The 19584-nt window shown below is 46.4% G+C and overlaps 1 protein-coding gene across 7 annotated transcripts in view; it reads left to right on the plus strand.

The window, feature by feature from the left end:
- Positions 1-19584, plus strand: part of COL6A3 (collagen type VI alpha 3 chain) — an 81763-nt gene that overhangs the window by 18331 nt on the left and 43848 nt on the right. For 3 of the 7 annotated variants that reach the window (XM_059167620.1, XM_059167619.1, XM_059167622.1), the window contains 8 exons: positions 2266-2868; positions 6593-7177; positions 8928-9527; positions 11049-11621; positions 12979-13587; positions 15475-16080; positions 17450-18064; positions 18959-19558. In XM_059167620.1, the coding sequence (XP_059023603.1) occupies positions 2266-2868; positions 6593-7177; positions 8928-9527; positions 11049-11621; positions 12979-13587; positions 15475-16080; positions 17450-18064; positions 18959-19558 (4791 nt within the window). The remainder of the gene's footprint in view (positions 1-2265; positions 2869-6592; positions 7178-8927; positions 9528-11048; positions 11622-12978; positions 13588-15474; positions 16081-17449; positions 18065-18958; positions 19559-19584) is intronic. The other 4 variants (XM_059167621.1, XM_059167623.1, XM_059167624.1 and 1 more) reach the window with 4 other exon arrangements.

Consider the following 19584-nt stretch of genomic DNA (forward strand, 5'->3'; position numbering starts at 1 on the left):
TGTTTTTTCAGTGATGACAAATTATCCAACATGTTTCTATGACCTGCTGCCATCCGGCCTTTAGGAAGAGAAAAGTTTAAGGATTCTCCCACAGGGCTTCTCTTCTTTATGTACTCCTGAAATTGCAACCACAAAATAATAATGCGATAAATTAATTAAAAAGTAGTAAACAAATAAAGAATGTGCCATTTTGTGTTTTAGGTGTTGTTTTTCTCTTCTTGACCCTAGGCTCACAGCTAATCCTTCTTTTAAATGACCTGGCATGTGGAGTCAGTGGCCAATCTTCCATCATCTTTCTGGGGCGTTGATTCAGGCCTGGGAAATGTTGAGGAATATGGTGGTGTGATGGACAGAGCGTCTGGCTCTAGTGATGCTGTGGGCCATTTCTGAGGCCCTGCATCCCCCCAGAGATCCCTCAGGAATCTTAAGTTTCGGCTAAAGAGTAGCAAATGCTTTGGCGTTCTTAGTAAAGCCCCACTCTCATTTAATACTTGGGTGTGATGTTTATTAAAAATATGAGAAGCAAATTAAAATTACTGTGTCAAAAATACTGTAGTAAATTATTCCTCTCATTAGAGCTCATAGTTACAAGTTAATATCTTCCCCTATGCAAGGAATTCATTTGCAAAAATGTCAAGGATTTTGTGGAAGGGAGGGAAGAATAAGCTGTTTTGATTCTAGCAATCCCTGGCTTGGCATACACTGTGAGGGAATTTGGGGAAGAACATAATTGTTCTATAGCAAAATTCTTCCATTTTATGAGATTGGATTTGTATCCTATTTCTATAGTGAAAATGAAAGCAATTTTGCTGGCCTAAGGAAATTTTCATTTTAAACATAAAATATTCACTGTTGTTAAAAAAGCCAGAATGACTAGTCATAGTGTTGTGATTATATCCTAAATACAGCCTCCTAAAATCTCAGAATATAAATATCACATATGCTCCCAAAGAATCCTTTCCTGTTCCTGACATGCACTTATTAAAAAACATTTACCAGACTAATTTGGCTTTTCCACTAATTTTGAATCAGTCTGATATAAATGTTCTAGCCAAACGTTTGAAATATTCTGCTCAGGCCTCCAAATTATTGATTGGCCTTGTAAAATCCCCATTCTCTCTAATGGGATAGGAGTGTGTAACTTGCCATTATGGAGAGAAAAGAGGCCTAGGTCTCCATTTTTATGTCCATCTGTATAACCCCATAGCTAATTCTGATTCAGGGTTTATTAGAGGCTCATGGTCTCACTAGGCAGTCAGTGTAGGATGTCATAAAAATAAGGTTGGATAATTATGTCATGACTGGTTTCATATCACTCTGCTTAACATTGTTCTGCATTATGTGATTGAATATAGAGGCAATAGCAAAAACACACGAACAAGACATCTAACCTAATCCCAGGCCCACATATGAGTTCCATGCAACTAAATGTCATATGAAAAAGGAAAAGACCTTGATACAAAGAGCACTGGGTGTTACGTACAACTGACAATTTACTGGACTCTACATCTGAAACTAATGATATACTAGATGTTAACTAATTGTATTTAAATAGAATAGGTTATTAAAAAAAGAAAAGATCAAAACAAACATCTGTAAGAGTGTTTTTAAGATGAGAACTCTAAGAGTAGCTTGAGTTCTTCCTTTCAAATTTATAGAGTCACGTACCTGCGCCATTTTGGTTTTTATAGAAAAGAGAAGAAACTATTGCTCAAAGAATTGTCTAACATGCTGGGATGCTAAGTCACCAAACCCTGAATTTGAGATTCTGTTTCCTAGCTGTGGATTTGGATGAAGAAATTTCCTAAGATCGCTTGGGGATTATAAAAGAAATGTCCAAAACTTAGAAATCATGTTTGGACTTCTGTTAACAGCACGCACTCCCTTATCTTCTCCTGTGGGTATGGTAATGCACAATTCCATGCAACAACATCTCCCTCCAAATTCTGTAGAAGTTTCTAGAATATATACCCATGATTTCTCAGACAAATGAATATGATGTTTTGAAGTGTAACTGCAGAGTTGGTGCAAATGCAAATTTGGTATAAATGTCCCATTTTTAACCATAGTTCTTAAGAAGTTGCCTCTTATCCATTCAGAATGCAGAACTGAAACAGAATTTCACATTCCTTAATCAACATGTGTTTTGTGTGTCCATATTTCGTGTTTCTTATTGGTTTCCAAAGAAACATGTCAGAACACTGAACGATGCATGTGGTCACTTGTTCTAACGCTTTCACATTTTTGCATTTCTCTCTTTTAAAGCACAAGACTCTGCTGACATTATTTTCCTTATTGACGGATCAAACAACACCGGAAGTGTCCATTTTGCAGTCATTCGCAACTTCCTTGTAAATCTCCTTGAGAGACTCTCAGTCGGAGCTCAGCAGATCCGAGTGGGGGTGGTCCAGTATAGCGATGAGCCCAGAACCGTGTTCTCCTTGGACACCTACTCCACCAAGGCCCAGGTTCTGGACGCAGTGAAAGCTCTTGCGTTCACTGGCGGGGAGCTGGCCAATGTCGGCCTTGCCCTTGATTTCGTGGTGGAGAACCACTTCACCCGGGCAGGGGGCAGCCGAGTGGAGGAAGGGGTTCCCCAGGTGCTGGTCCTCATAAGTTCTGGGCCTTCTAGTGACGAGATCCGCGACGGGGTGGTAGCACTGAAGCAGGCTAGCGTGTTCTCGTTTGGCCTCGGAGCCCAGGCCGCCTCCAGGGCCGAGCTTCAGCACATAGCTACCAATGACAACTTGGTGTTTACTGTCCCGGAATTCCGTAGCTTTGGGGACCTCCAGGAGCAATTACTGCCGTACATTGTTGGCGTGGCCCAAAGGCACATTGTCTTACAACCGCCAACCATTGTCACAGAAGGTACGTATGCTCTTCTCGCCATCCGTGGGGGAATGGGGGGTTTTGTGTGTTGGTTTTCGTAGAAGCAAGGCAGGCTCCTATGGAATGATTCACCTCAGGAGAACCTGTAAGTACCCACAGCAGAGTCCTTCTGCCATGTGCTGACTCTTGGATGTAATGTCTGTGATTGCTGCAGTGTGGGAAAAAAAACACGAGATCTGGGGGTGAGCGGGGAGCTCGTGTTGACATATGCGTTGTCAAGGAAGTGTGCTTTGAAGGTGAATTCTAGAGAGCTGTTACTCTGAGGCTGTCGAGCATCATTGTACTGTTTACTTACAATCCAGTCATCTGAAAAATGGATCTCAGGGGCTCATGATAATTCTGAGAAAACTGGTCTCGGACAATGGCATTGCCTCGAAGTCGGCATGTTAAGAGGTGTGCTCGTAGGTAGGTGTGGGATGACCCACAGGGTCCTCTCTGTGGTGGGTATCGAGGACCTCTCTTCTGAAGGTAAGCAACAATACAGATCCCTTGGTGGGATATTCAGGAGATGCTGTTTGCCTGGGCTTGTCCAATTTCTGACTGGTTCTTTGGAGTGCAAAATCATGACATACCTTCAAATGGGGGGCCTTTGGCATAAGACCCCAGCCAGAAACATTTCTGAACATGAAACCAATCCCATTACCTAACACATACACATGTAACAAATGTGGGAGGTGAGAATGTGTTTTCAAATGTAAAGAGTACAGCTGTGCGAGGCTGTGGCAGAGAAGTTTCAGGCAGATCCTCTAGTACCGAGTTCCCTTAGCTGGTGATCTCATCTATCTGCCAGAGATCACCCGTGGTATTCTGCAAAACTACTGGGTAGGGAAAACCAGAGTTGATGCCCAATTTCATCCTGAAAATCCCCTTAATGTTTCTAGACATCCCTCTGATTGGAGGTTTCTCTAGATTTGCACACTTTTGGAAACAAACAGATGGTTTCCATAGGTCTTGTCCACATTGAGGAAACACCACAGCTGTAGCTGGGAGAACTGGCCTTTGGTCCTGGGTCTTATGGTAACCAGCTGTGTGATTCTGGACAGGCTGCAGAACCTCCCTGGGAGGTTTATTGAGTTTTATATTTGTTTATTGAATTTATGGCCAGGGAGCTATGGATGAAGACATTTATGTTCCAGGAGAAGCTTCATGTTTTTCTTCTTCACAAGCAGCACACTGCTCTCATTTCAGTTCTCCTAAGCTAGGGGGTTAGCTCCTCACTCACAGACAGCATCTTTATGACTACTTTGTGAATATTCAACAAAGATCCTTGGCTCTCTGGTGTGAGCTGGGCACCAGAAACACAGTGGTGGTGGACAAGAGAGACGTGGCCACTGACCCGTTCCAGGATAGTATTCCAAGTGTGAGAAGGTAGATGAGGGCAGCCTGGGGCTGTGAGGGGGAAGAAAAGGGGGAGAGAGCTTCAGATGGGATGGCCAGGGATTGCGGGTTAGAGAAGCTGCAGGATAGAAAGGGGACAGTGGAGGGACAATGCTCCAGGTGCATTTCCCTGCAACACCAAGGAGCATGTCCTCTTTCCAGAACTGTTGGAAGGTAGTGGGACTGGAGCTCACTTAATCCACGGAAGGTTGGAGCTTAGGGACCCCCCTCCAGTGGCTCTGTTTTCTTAGGGATCTGTGCGGTGAGATGAGGCATGGGTGTGGGCCAGATTAGAGCCTAGAGCAGAGAATGAAAGTGGTCCTTCCAGAGGTTGGGAGAGGAAGGCTTCCAGGAGAGCACTGGTCATCGTGAGCTGGTGTAGTTGACCTCGCAGGTGGGCTGTGGAGCAGGGTGAGCAGATCTGGGGCCTGGCAGGGCGGAGGCAGGTGGAGCATGCATGAGCAACAGGCAGAGGCCAGGCCGAGGTGGGGTGGGTGGCAATCTCCAGAAACAGTAAGGGTAGGTGGGGCACAAGATACAGTTGCAGGGTGGGGGTGGGGGGTGGCGTGGGAGGACAGGCCTTACTGCGGGCTAGGGTCCTGAGTCGCTGAGGGCGGGCAGAGTTGGGTGGAGATAAGACAGCTCAGAGAAGTGACAGGAGGGATCTGGACATTTGCTGACAGCATTGGGGCACTACCAGGGAAGCCAGCCCAGTCGTGGGCTCCTGAGGTCTGGGGGGATGTGTGGCAACCTGGGGGTGGGCTGGTGGCAGTCACTGTAGGAGGTGCGGGCAGAAGCCTGCTGATTAGCAGGACCTTAGGTTCATCTCCCAGCAAGGGTATTTCAAACCCAGTCCCAGCAGAAGATAGCTGTGTTTGGGTTGTCATCACAAGTCAGGAAGGAGATGTCACTTACTGGAGGGGGAGGGGACCTGCCACTCAGCCAGCGGAGGGAGTCAGCCTGGTGATCTGGGATGAGAGCTGATCTGTCTTTCTATTCATCTATGCTATGTGTTATATACATACATGTATGTACCTACAGGGAATGCAGGAAACTCTGCATTTATGGTCTTGGGGTCAACTTCTACGTCAGAGGTGAGAGACGAGTGTGTGTGTGAGTGCATGCATCTGAGCAGGCTCACTCCCCGTGTGTTCATGGAACGCACACGTGTGGTTAACACTCTGTACACAGGTACTTACATCTATCTTCTGTGTGTGTGCAGCAGGGAGGAGGAGGCAGGGCTGTGCCACACTCATGGTCTTACACACACACACGTGCACACACACACACACACACTTAATGAGAATTCCACATGTCTGCACATCTCTGTGAATCATTTAAGGACTTGGGACTCATCGTCTACCCCACAAGCCACGGCCAACGCAATGGTCCCTGCATGCTTGTCCCTGAGTGTTTTGTGTCCATGTGTGCATTTACGTGTTCTCCCTGAAAGAGGAGAGTTTGGACGGATAATAATAGAGTCAAATGTCAAGACATATAACCCACGTCCTTCTAAGTCTTGGAAGCCCCAGCAAGTGTCTGGATTGGGTGTAGTGCCTGACCTGATTCTTTGTGCCTATGGCTCAGCCTGGCTGCTGTGTGTCCCTGCGGCAGGCAGACCCAAGTTTATAGTTGCGAGGAGGTGACCTCACCCAAATGCTTTTGCTCTGCAGTTTTTCACAGTCCTAACACGAAACTCAGCCCCTTACCAACACAGGTCTCTCACTTGGACACCCTTCTGTGCCACTTGCTGACTTTGACATCGATTTCTTTTCCATAAGTTTTATGATGTCAAGTGCTTGGTTTTCCTTTGCCTGAAAAACTCAGGCATGGAGAATAGAGTGGAAGGGAATGGGATGTTTACGCTCTGTCACCTTGATGGTAGATGATCGTGATGTCACGGTGGTGAAACAAAGGACCCCCTCAGTAGGCACTGATGCTCCTTTACTCTATTAAGCTGCGGCTTCATTCTGGGCTCTCAAATCTAACCTACAGACTTTTGGCAGAAAAGAGCTTCCTGGCTTTTTTTACTGATGATGTGCTAAGCAGGTGGTGACTAAAACTTAATTTGTTTTTGTGCAACGATTTTGTAAAAAGTTCTAGGAGTGGGTGGGGATGGGGGATTAGGCCAACCTGCCACCCCAGAGGGAGGATGCAGCTGACAGTAATGTGTGTGTTCTGACAGATTCTCCTGGGGCTCCCACTGACTTCACACTGGCCAGAGCAAACGGGAGTACCCTCCGAGTCGAGTTAGTTGTCTAGAGAGTCATAGTTGCATGTGATAGATAAGGCCATTCTACTCACCTTATAATGTTGCTACCTACAGTCATTGAAGTCAACAAGAGAGACATAGTTTTCCTGGTGGATGGCTCATCCGCACTGGGACTGGCCAACTTCAATGCAATCCGCGACTTCATTGCCAAAGTCATCCAGAGGCTGGAAATCGGACAGGATCTTATCCAAGTGGCAGTGGCTCAGTATGCCGACACTGTGAGGCCAGAGTTTTATTTCAATAGCTACCCCAATAAAAGGGAAGTCATTACCGCCGTGCGGAGAATGAAACCCATGGAAGGCTCGGTCCTGTACACGGGCTCCGCTCTGGACTTTGTTCGCAACAACCTGTTCACTAGTTCGGCTGGCTACCGGGCCGCCGAGGGGGTCCCTAAGCTTCTGGTGCTGATTACAGGTGGTAAGTCCCTAGATGAAATCAGTCAGCCTGCCCAGGAGCTGAAGAAAAGCAGCATCATGTCCTTTGCCATTGGGAACAAGGCGGCGGATCAGGCTGAGCTGGAAGAGATTGCTTTTGATTCCTCCCTGGTGTTCATCCCTGCTGAGTTCCGAGCTGCCCCTTTGCAGGGCGTGCTGCCTGGCTTGCTGGCGCCTCTCAGGACCCTCTCTGGAACCTCTGAAGGTATGGTGGGGAGGAAGTCAGACTCACGGCAGGGTGGGTCTGCAGGCAGAGCCTTTGAGAAACCAACCAACCAACCAACCAACCAACGAACCAAATTTGATTTGTGCTCAGCTGAGAGACAGGTCTTAAATGATGGAAACAAGAGCCATAACCAAGATTTATTTCAGGCTTCTTTTTACCCTGAGTTGGGGATTGTGTGACTTGAATGCCATAGGATACAATTGTAGGTCCTAAAATGTCATCATATAAGAATTGTATGACTTTATGTGTCATCAAACAGAAATCATATGACGGAAACTGTAGGGCCGGGGGCCAACTGTCCTTCTAGCTTCTGGCTTAGGAGGTCACTTGTAGTTGTTACCTCTTGTCAGATCCCAGGATCTGTCTCAACTGGTGACTCCTGTCCAGCCTGCTTCTGCCACCACCAAGATGTGGTTTGGCTCTTGCTTTCCTGAGCTCACAGTCCCCACTCAGTGGCCCAGCCCCCAGCAGGGCACAAGGTTAACCCTCTCTCCTTTCTCTGAGGGATTTCCCTTCAGTACATGAATGGGCATGAAGATAAAAGCCTAGTGGTTTCTAAAATCATTTAATAGGATTATCAGTGAAAAGTTATTTTCAAAGACACAGTAATAGTCTGTGAGCTCACACACTGGTTGGGTGCAGTTCGCCGTCCTTAACGAAGATGAATATCACGGGAGCAAGCTTTTCTGCCTCACAACTTCACCACTGGAAGACTGTCAGATGCATGACCCATATATTGCATGATGCTTGCTTTCTCCTCAGGCTCTTTGCTCTTCTGAAAGTCTCTCTCTCTTCCTTCCTTCAGGCTTCCAGTCCACACTCTCAGAGCCAAAGCCATTTAATACACACAGGAAAAAATTAGTTGACAGGTTGAAATTTTAGTGAGACACCAGGGAAGAGATGGAAGAGTTTTTTTTTTTGTTTTTTTTTTTTTTTTTTTAAAGGCATGTATTCCTAAGCGTGCTGCTACAAATTCTGTAATTTGGGAACTGTTCTTTTGAATCTTCATTTGCTTATCTTCAGCCAAGCATGCCAAATAGTCTTTTTGCATCCTAACATGTTTCCATGATCCTATTTTCTCCCTCTGGAGGAATTCCCAAGGGCACCCCATGGGATTATTGCCAGGCAATGTCGTGACTCCCAGCAGAAGGGAACCAAGAAAGAATGACAAAGGGGTCATCCTAAGAATACTTCAGGAGGAGAACAGCACAGTTTTATTATTTTTTTCCCTAGCCTTCAGGAACTCGTCTTCTCAGGTGACTTGGGCTAATACTTCTAACCTATCTGTAAGTGGAGCTCTCTCTGCAAATGTGTAGAGGGGAACCCTAGGGGACCGGGTGTTCCCCATGTAAGCCTGGCTGAGACCACAGTCCTAAACCCGAGTGAGGTGGAAATGCAGGGCATGCTGGTCACTTCCCTTCCAGGGAAGAAAGGTTCTGCTTCAAGGATTCTGATCATTTTTGTTGGTTGCAAACTCTCCCTTTGGCGCTCTGTCTCTCCACAAGCCAATTTGGTGTCGTCAACTTGGCTACTGATACACCTCACACACCCCAGCCACCATGAAAGGAAAATATGCTGCCTTCTGCCATATTTGACGAGCCGGACACGCTTTGCCTCACCGACTGTCTGTGTGTTTTAAATGTTGGCATGTGTGCCCATGGTGTGGGCACACATGGAGTGCCCCTGGCGGTTGTGTATGTCTCACTCTGTTTTCTGTGCTTCACTGCAGTTCACGTAAACAAAAGGGATATCATCTTTCTTTTGGATGGATCGCTCAACGTCGGAAAGGCCAATTTCCCTTATGTGCGGGACTTTGTCACGAACATAGTTAACAGCCTTGATGTCGGAGGCGACAATATTCGTGTCGGTTTAGTGCAATTTAGTGACACTCCAGTAACGGAGTTCTCTTTAAACACATACCAGGCCAAGTCAGATTTGCTGGCCCATGTGAGGCAGCTGCAGCTCAAGGGGGGGTCAGGCCTGAACACGGGCTTGGCCCTGAGCTACGTGCACGCCCACCACTTCACCGAAGCTGGCGGCAGCAGGATCCGTGAACACGTGCCGCAGCTCTTGCTCCTGCTTACAGCCGGGCAGTCTGAGGACACCTACTTGCCCGCTGCCAATGCTTTAGCGCGTGCAGGGGTCCTCACCTTCTGTGTGGGGGCTGGCCGGGCGAATAAGGCAGAACTTGAGCAGATGGCTTTTAACCCCAGCCTGGTGTATCTCATGGATGATTTCAGCTCCCTGCCGGCTTTGCCTCAGCAGCTGATTCAGCCCCTGACCACTTATGTTAGTGGAGGGGTGGAGGAGGTGCCGCTCGCCCAGCCAGGTAAAGCTCCCCGACTGCGCGGGGCTCCCTTCCCTCAACACCTCCCCGCAGGGGAGGACAGGTGGCCCAGCCTGAGCTCGAGAGCCTGCGGAGCTATAGAACGAAGACTGGATATCTGTGGTCCAAGTGTTTTGGATGGGGGCTTGAAACACCATGCCAGCAAGTTTAGATCCTCTGTCTAAAGGGTGTTTGTTCACAAAAGAAAGTCTAGGACATCCAGCTGCCATTCCTCCCATCTTACCACCACCCCCCTTTTTTTTGTCCCAGTGCCTGAGAATGTTCTGGAGCACAGATCAGGATAGAAGTGAGAGGGAGAGGGATGGCATCCCTTTCATACGGGAGAATGCATCAGGGTCATTTAAAAATGGCAATTATTTTATTTATATGATTTAAAAAAAATATTCAAAATTTGCCGAAGGTAGAAAATTATTTACTTTTTTTGAGAAGCCCAACAAGGGCTGCATCTTGATGTGATGACAGAATGATTTCCAAAGGAAGTCTGGACTATTGCTGTCACTGCAAATTAGTACGGTGGTGAGATTCCAACACATTGGCTCTACCAGCTTGCTGAGATCACACAAATGGGGAGCAAGACTGAGACAACTGAAACCTAATCAAAATACCACTGAGAATTCTTTGAGCTGAAAATAATGCTCACGTGACATGTTGTAGACCCCTATGGGCTGTCTTCCCTGTTTTCTGTTGGCTAAGTACTACAGATTGGAATGCACTGGTGGACAGGGTGACCCAGAGTAATGATGGGCACTCTTTGGGGTCCTAGCCCATAACCTCAAAGTTAGGAAAAGATAATCCAGTTAGAGCAGATATGTGTCAACTCAGTTCTCCTTGGGTGGTTAACCCATGTCAGCCTTTGTTGCTAGAGACGGGTCAATTTTTAAGTAAAAGGATGACCAGGACCACATTTTAAGTAGTTTAATTTATAACAGTTGGAAAACACTCTTCTGCTAGAGTGATGACCTCCTGATGCAAGAATAGGACCCTCTGGGGCTCCCGTTGTCTTGCTTTGTTGAAGAAGCATGATACTGGGTTGAGTAGACCCATCCAGTTCAAGTCCTTTGAAAACAGGCACTGCTTTGAAATGGGACATTTTAACTACAGTTGTGCTTCAGGTTTTTTTTTTTTTTTTTTAAGATTTTTAATTATTTATTTATTTGACAGAGAGAGATAGAGAGAGAGAGAGATCACAAGTAGGCAGAGCAGAAGGCAGAGAGAGAGAGAGGGAAGCAGGCTCCCTGCTGAGCTGAGAGCCCAATGTGGGGCTCCATCCCAGGACTCTGAGATCATGATCTGAGCCAAAGGCAGAGGCTTAACGTACTGAGCCACCCAGGCACCCCATGCTTCAGGTTTTGACAGTGGGTTTTCTCCTTCCTTGCTGGTATAGTGATCATCAGATGATTGTGTGATCTCTCATGACCAAATGTTAGAGGTGCTGGGCTGAAGTCATGTCCGTGCTGGTTATGTTCTCCTCCCTCACTCTGTCCCAACCTGCTTCTGTTGTAGAAAGCAAGCGAGACATTCTATTCCTCTTCGATGGCTCAGCCAATCTCGCGGGCCAGTTTCCTGCCGTCCGCGACTTTCTCTACAAGGTTATTGATGAGCTTGATGTGAAACCGGAGGGGACCCGGATTGCAGTGGCTCAGTACAGTGATGATGTCAGGGTGGAGTCCCGTTTTGATGAGCACCAGAATAAACCCGAAATCCTGAGTCTTGTCAAGAGAATGAAGATCAAGACCGGCAAAGCCCTCAATCTGGGCTACGCACTGGACTACGCACAGAGGTACATTTTTGTGAAGTCTGCGGGAAGCCGGATAGAGGATGGAGTGCTTCAGTTCCTGGTGCTGCTGGTTGCGGGAAGGTCATCAGATCGTCTGGACACCTCTGCACTCAACCTGAAGCAGAGCGGGGTGGTGACTTTTGTACTGCAGGCCAAGAACGCAGATCCTGCTGAGCTGGAGCTGATGGTGCCTTCCCCTGTCTTCATTCTGGCCGCTGAATCGCTTCCCAAGATTGGAGAGCTTCAATCTCAGATCGTCAGCCTCTTAAAATCGGTGCACAATGGGGCACCGGCACCAGGTATGGCACAGACATTCCGCTTGCTTCCACAACCCAGTTCTGCAATGCATGAGGACAGTGGGCTCCTGGCTCTTTCTTCTCCCACTTTATTGTCTAACCGCTCTCAGGGCAAATGAGGAGAATCAGGGTAACATTAGAATATTTCATAATTAGATGATAAAGATTTAGACATATTAAGAGTTAAGAACCCTTTTACAAACACTGTTTTTACACTATGCCTAATAGAAACCACATACCACGGATGCGTTATAGCTAAAACAGTCTACAGATTCGTAGTCCTCCAATGTCTTACTTTAAGTGGGTCTCACTCTGCTATAATTCATCCACAACTCATTCATCAAGAATATAAGGTGTGATGAGTGGTGGGTAAATTTCCACTGTAAACGCAGCACTGGAATTTCCAACTGCTGATCTGTGTTACCATGACTTTGTGTTTAACTGCTTTCCATTTGTTGATAAAAATGCAGTGAAAAGAGTAATTAATTTCAAGTATAAATCTTTTTATTGAAAACTTATAATTTAATACTTTTGCATTGAACTCTTCAGACATACACTGCTGGTTTTGAACTATAAGCCTGACATCTGGTTTCCATTTTTCCCCATTGATCTACTGTGACTTGCAGCAAATCATTTGAGAGCTCCCATCTATGTAATGTGCTTATGGTTACGTGGGTTTTGCCATCCTGTCTCTCCACCAACACTGTTTCCTGAGTATACCTTTGAAAACTGACAATGCTGCTCAAGCATCAGGAAGTTCTAAAATAAAGGGCTATCATCTACCTACCTACCTATCTATCATCTCTCTATATTGCTCTATTCATTTTTTATTTCTGCAGTAGCAAATTACCATAAACTTAGTGGCTTAAAAGAAAATGGATTCATTGTATTCCAGTTTTAGAGGTGAACAATCCAAAATCAATTTCACTGGGCTAAAAGCAAGGTGTCAACCAGATTGCTTTCCTTGTGGAGGTTCTTCTCATGGCTTGTGCGTTCCCTGGCCTTATGCAACCCACACTCCTTGGCTTGGGGCCCCTACCTGCATCTGCAAAGCAGAAGCAGAGCCTCTTCTGTCTTCTCTGGTTTCTGTTTCCTCCCCTAGAGCTTCTCCTTAAACGCTCATCACCTTATCTCTCTCTTAGAAGGTTACCTGATTGATTATACTGAATCTACTTGGACAATCCAGGATAATTTCCTCATCCCCCAAACACTTCATGTTATTGTACTTGCAAAGTCCCCTCTGTAAGGTCCAAGGATTCTGAATTGGATAGCCATGTGGGGCCATTATTCAACCCAATCATGACCCATAGCAGATGGTCCCTTTTGTTCTCTTGTGTCATTGAGGCTGTCTCCCTCCCAGTTTCAGGTGAAAAGGATGTGGTATTTCTGATTGATGGCTCTGAGGGTGTCAGGAGCGGCTTCCCTCTGTTGAAAGAATTTGTCCAGAAAGTGGTGGAGAGCCTGGATGTGGGCCCTGACCGGGTTCGTGTGGCTGTGGTGCAGTACAGTGACCGGACCAGACCCGAGTTCTACTTGAATTCCTACATGGATCAGCAGAGTGTGGTCAGTGCTGTACGCAGGCTGAACCTACTGGGAGGGCCGACCCCCAACACTGGGGCTGCCCTGGACTTCGTCCTGAGGAATATCCTGATTAGCTCGGCCGGAAGCAGGATAGCAGAAGGTGTACCTCAGCTCCTGATTGTCCTCACGGCAGACAGGTCTGGGGATGACGTGAGGGGTCCCTCAGTTGTCCTGAAGAGGGGAGGGGCAGTGCCTATCGGCATCGGCATTGGGAATGCTGACATCACGGAGATGCAGACCATCTCCTTCGTCCCTGACTTTGCCGTGGCCATTCCTACCTTCCGGCAGCTGGGGACCATCCAGCCCGTGATCTCCAACAAAGTCATCCAGCTCAACCGAGAAGAACTAAGGAGGTTGCAGCCAGTTTTGCTCCCCCCAACGAGCCCGGGTAAGGAAGGCATTCCTTGGGTCATTATTCCTAGAAACTGCTGGGGCTACTTGTTTGGACTATGGGCTTTGAGGTGTCCTCTGTTGTTTTTTTTCTGCCATATTGGGTGAAAGCTGGCCTTTCATGAAGAATTAGGGGCCATATGCCTTTGCTCTCAGTGGCCAGAAGTGGGAGGGGGTTTGGGGACATGCTACAATTCACGTTTTGGGTCAACGCAAAGTTTTGAAGAGTGCCGACCCCTAAGTCTACGTAGAGGCTTCTGCATAATATTGGGAGGGATGGGGCCATCTCATTGATGACACCAGCTCAATATCAGTTCTGAGCTGTCCCTGACAGCCTTCTGTGATCAGGGAGGGGACATGACCACAGGGTCCCTCAAGCTGGGGCACAGTCTCTGAAATATTGGTATTCCCAGAACCGAAGTGTGATGGCTGTTCTTAAATATGGCTGATGTTGAGAAGTAAATGTCTTAATTGGCAGGAGTGCACCTTGCTCTTATAGCTGCAGTCCATTCTATTTCATCTTTCCTTTTCTGACTTTGTAGGGCTGGTTATAATAAGCTAGAAATCAGTGTGAGCCTGGCCACTGAGAATGAAGAGGGCTGAGATATATTCCCCCTCACAGCCCCCACCGAGGACCTGCCTGCACTGGGCACTTGTTAGAGAGGGTCTTGGTACTGAGGAGGCAGCAGTGACTTACCTTCTGCAGAGTGTCCTCTGAGTGGGGGGGAAAGGAAAGGCAGAGGGGAACAAAAGGAAGGGAAAAGTAGAAACAAGGGAGACAATAGTCAGATGCTGGATATGGTGCCCTTTGGGTGACTGAAGGAGGTGAGGACGACCGATATGGTGCAGTTGAGAAGAGCTTTTCTTTGCTGGTGTCCAGAACAGAGTACAGTATGCCTCCCAGGCTTCTGTGGAATGTTCTAAAGGGTTTGTGGTGAAATAAATCTGGGAAACAGTGTCCCACTCGCCCCAGTTGATGTATATTGCATTTCTCCAATTCAGAAAGAGAATGTCACATTTCCAAAATGTATGTGACTGCATGGTCCTTCTATATGGTTCACCCTGGGTACCAGGGTTCTCAAGAATGCACTTTGGGGGCGCCTGGGTGGCTCAGTGGGTTAAGCCGCTGCCTTCGGCTCAGGTCATGATCACAGGGTCCTGGGATCAAGCCCCGCATCGGGCTCTCTGCTCAGCCGGGAGCCTGCTTCCTTCTCTCTCTTTCTGCCTGCCTCTCTGCCTGCTTGTGATCTCTCTCTGTCAAATAAATAAATAAAATCTTAAAAAAAAAAAAAAAAGAATGCACTTTGGAAATCTTGTCATAGTGTACATGTGACTTCATTACTTTAAATACGAGCATATATTTCTACAGCATATTTGCTCTCCCACTCTTCAAAATGACTATTTTCTACCTTTGCCTTCTTCCTATCCTCCTACCTCTACACTTTCCCCTCTTTCCAGCACTGCTGTCTATATGTCAGCCCCACCTGTTCCCAGGTGAGCTGTCTCTGCCTCTTGGGCATCTGCCCCTCTCATCTACTCAAGGGCACCATCCGCCATTCTCTCTCCTGCCTCATTGCTTCTCCACCAAGGATGGGAAGGATGATTCCCTTCTGGATAAAAACTTCACTTTTTCTTCTTTCTTAAAGACTGTCTCTTGATGCCTAATTCCTCCTCCAGCAGTGCCTCAATCTCCTTTTAAAAGAGTTATCTAAATCTTTACAAATCCCCCCTGAACTCACCCTGATCTTTATTTTAACTAGAATAGTCAGAATGAAGATACCTTGCCTATTGGGTGGTGATTCCATGACAAACCGGGAGGTGTTTCATTAACACTAAGAATTTGGTGCCTGCAAAGGTGAAGCCCCTGATAACATGTGATTCACAGGTGTTGGAAACAAGAAGGATGTGGTCTTTCTCATTGATGGGTCCCAAAGTGCTGGTCCTGAATTTCAGTACATCCGCACCCTCATCGAGAGACTGGTTGACTACCTGGACGTGGGCTTTGACACGACTCGGGTGGCAGTCATCCAGTTCAGCGAGGACCCCAGGGTGGAATTCCTGCTGAATGCCCATTCCAGTAAGGATGAAGTACAGAATGCAGTGAGGCGGCTGAGGCCCAAAGGTGGGAGGCAAATCAACATTGGGAGTGCCCTGGAGTACGTGTCAAGGAATATCTTCAAGAGGCCCCTGGGAAGCCGGATTGAAGAGGGTGTCCCTCAGTACCTGGTCCTCATTTCATCTGGGAAGTCTGATGACGAGGTAGACGATTCTGCAGCCGAGCTCAAGCAGTCTGGTGTGGCACCATTTACCGTTGCAAGGAATGCAGACCAGGAAGAGTTGGTGAAGATCTCCCTCAGTCCTGAATATGTGTTCTCAGTGAGCACATTCCGGGAACTGCCCAGCCTAGAGCAGAAACTGCTGACCCCCATCACAACCCTAACTTCAGAACAGATACAGAGGATCCTGGCTAGCACTCGCTATCCTTCTCCAGGTAAGATGGGTTATCTTCTGTTGTTGTTCTCTGAGTATTTTTCTTTCGATATAAAAATATAACAAATTCAGAGGTTCATGGAACTCATGATAGTTAAAATAAAATAAAGGGACACCTGACATTGAACTAGTTATATCTATCGCTTGTTGAAAGGAGGGAAGATGCACATGGTGGGGAACCATGGAGCATCTCAGTAAGAGGGCATTAGAATGGACTTAGGATAGGATTTGAGTTTGTGGTAGGCAGTTTTGTGGAAGGCTGAAGGAAATGGCAATTTGGCCTGGATCAGCTATTGTCAAGCAGTGAAAGTAATTCTGTGATTAGGTATCTTTCTACATCCTATGGCTAAAGCTGTAATTGGTAAAGAAGCAGCAGTCATTCCTATTAGCCAGGATGGCAGGTGTTTGGTTATTTTTGTTTTCTTTTTGTCACTGTGTATGCATGTATGGTTCTGGTGTTGATGTCCTGTGAAATCTTTTGTATTCTACAGGAGAACCCAAGACCTGGATGTGTATACTGGTCCAGCTTTTCTCTTTCTTAATATTAATGGCTCAATTCCATGACTTGCTCAGCTTTTGTTGTGCTGTGTTTCTATTATAAGTAGCCGAGGGATTCATGAGGCAAAGAGGCTAAATTTGTTGAGTGGCAATGTATGAGCAGCTCAATAAAATGACAACCAAGAAGGACCTAGAATTCTAACTAAGAGGAAAACATGGTTCATTTTTCCCAGGACTTGTTGATTAGTTTTGTAGTTAAAAATGGATTGATTCATATAAAGAAAATAGGGACAATAACAATGAAGACAAAAAAATTGTGTAAATGCTAGGCAGGAGGAAATCCCCTGAGTCAGTCCCATGGGGAGCTGTTGTGGCACACTGGGAGAGCATTGGCATTCTCCAGGTGTCCCTATGTGAGTGGTGGTCTTGGACAGAGAGGCCCTTTGATCTCAGTTGTCTCTCTCTCCTTGTACACCAAAGATGTTGCTCGGGGTGATTTTGATCCCTTCTGTAGTTAACAGCTCATAAATCTGTAGAATCTGATAGTCCTGTTTCTAAATGCTGTTTACACTTTTTAAAAACGAGTTGTAACCCAGACTGCAAAGCCAAAATCAAAATAAAGTAAATGTAGAAAGTTTTGGAGAACCTTGAATAATTCAAAAACCAGAAACTGTTTTGGTGGAAAAGGCCCAAATTTTAGTGATTAATTTTTAAAAAGCTCAAGAGATAAGCACATGTACCTCAGCTTATAATTATAAAGGTAATTAATAATGTGCAATGGAAGGCAAAGTTCAGAAACGCAAGTGGAAACAAAACCAGAGAAACAACCAGTCGTGTACTGAATTTTCCTCTTCTTTTCTTTCTGCTCACAGCTACGGAGAGCGATGCTGCGGACATTGTCTTCCTAATTGATAGTTCTGACAGCATCAAGCCTGATGACGTTGCACATATTCGGGACTTTGTTATCAAGATCGTTCGCAGACTCAACATTGGCCCGAATAAAGTGAGGATCGGGGTTGTACAATTCAGCAATGAAGTCTTCCCAGAATTCTTCCTGAAGACCCATAAATCCCAGGCCGCTGTGCTCGATGCTGTACGTCGCCTGAGGTTCAAAGGGGGGTCCCCACTGAACACTGGCAAAGCTCTGGAATTTGTGGCAAGAAACCTCTTTGTTAAGTCTGCTGGGAGCCGGATAGAAGACGGGGTGCCCCAACACCTGGTTCTCTTTTTGGGTGGAAAATCCCAGGATGATATTTCCAGATTTTCACAGGTGATTAGCTCCTCAGGGATTGTGAGTTTAGGAGTAGGAGACCGAAATATCGACAGAACAGAGCTACAGACCATCACCAACGACCCTAGGCTGATCTTCACAGTGCGAGAGTTCAAAGAGCTCCCCAGCATAGAAGACAGGGTCATGCATGCCTTTGGACCCTCTGGGGTCACGCCTGCACCTCCAGGAGTGGACGTACCTTCTCCCTCACGGCCAGGTATGACCCGTGGGACCTGTAACTACAGAGCACGTCATCAGTTATCTTTTAATTGAAAAATATCATCAGCATTTATTTTAATAATTTTCATCTGTTAGGGTTGTTGCTGCACATAAAATTAGAAACTAAATACTGGACAAATGATTCAGTTGAAACTGTAGAAGGAAACATAGCCTAAGAAGCATGGTTAAGGATTCCTCCGTGAGGCTTCTCTGAGGTTACTCCCAGTGCCATGGAAAGGTTCTGCGAAGGAGCATTGAGGATTAGCCATAGATTCATTGGCTCTCAGAATAGGATGAAACCTTGGAGGTTAGCTAATCCATGTCCCTCTTTTACTCCAGTCTTGATAGCTTGATTTTAATTAGGAAATTACCCCCAGATGCCTTTGGGTTTCGGCAGGCTTCCATGAAGCTCTTAGCATGTGGGTAAGCAATTCTCCAAAGGTGAATGGGGTCTGCTTCCCATTTTCCAACCTGCTTCTCCCAGCCCTTTTTGGATCTGCCTCTAGCTCATCTCCCTCAACTCCTGTCAGACATCATTGTTTATTTTTGGCCAGAAGGAAAGAGGTTAGTGGCATTTACTAAAACATCTGAGTTTATGGACCGCTGAATCTGTGACGTGATACCATTTTGCATGGGATAATCAGGATCAGTTCTCAGTGTCCCTGAGTCCTTCTGTCTCCTATCTTTCCGTTCAGATGATTTATCATTTATCTTCTTGTTTTTAGCATCATGGTGGGTATGAATTTAGGAACTATAGAGTCAAGGAATAAAGCAAAGGTGTTCACTGTGAATATGTTACGGGAATGTCTGATTCCAATTTCTTTACACATTGTGTATTTGGTGTGTATATGGAAACTGGATTTCTCCTCATTTCCATTTCAATCCTTTTTAGAGAAAAAGAAAGCAGACATTGTGTTCCTGTTGGATGGCTCCATCAATTTCAGGAGGGACAGTTTCCAGGAAGTGCTCCGTTTTGTGTCTGAAATTGTGGACACTTTGTATGAGGGGGGTGACTCCATTCAAGTTGGGCTGGTCCAGTACAATTCTGACCCCACTGATGAGTTCTTCCTGAAGGACTTTTCCACCAAGGAGCAGATTATTGATGCCATCAACAAAGTGGTCTACAAAGGGGGGAGACACGCAAACACCAAGGTGGGCATTGAGCACCTGCGGGTGAATCACTTCGTGCCGGAGGCGGGCAGCCGCCTGGATCAGAGGGTCCCTCAGATCGCCTTTGTGATCACGGGTGGAAAGTCCGTGGAGGATGCCCAGGAGGCCAGCCTGGCACTCACCCAGAAAGGTGTCAAAGTGTTTGCTGTGGGGGTGAAGAACATCGACTCAGAGGAGGTTGGGAAAATAGCGTCAAACAGTGCTACCGGGTTCCGAGTGGGGAACGTCCAGGAGCTGTCTGAATTGAGCGAGCAAGTTCTGGAAACCCTGCATGACGCAATGCATGAAACCTTATGTCCGGGTGTGACTGATATTTCCAAAGGTAACGATCTGCTTTACGTGCACATT

This window comes from Mustela lutreola, chromosome 3 (genome assembly GCF_030435805.1).
Source record: "Mustela lutreola isolate mMusLut2 chromosome 3, mMusLut2.pri, whole genome shotgun sequence".
Lineage (NCBI taxonomy): Eukaryota > Metazoa > Chordata > Mammalia > Carnivora > Mustelidae > Mustela > Mustela lutreola.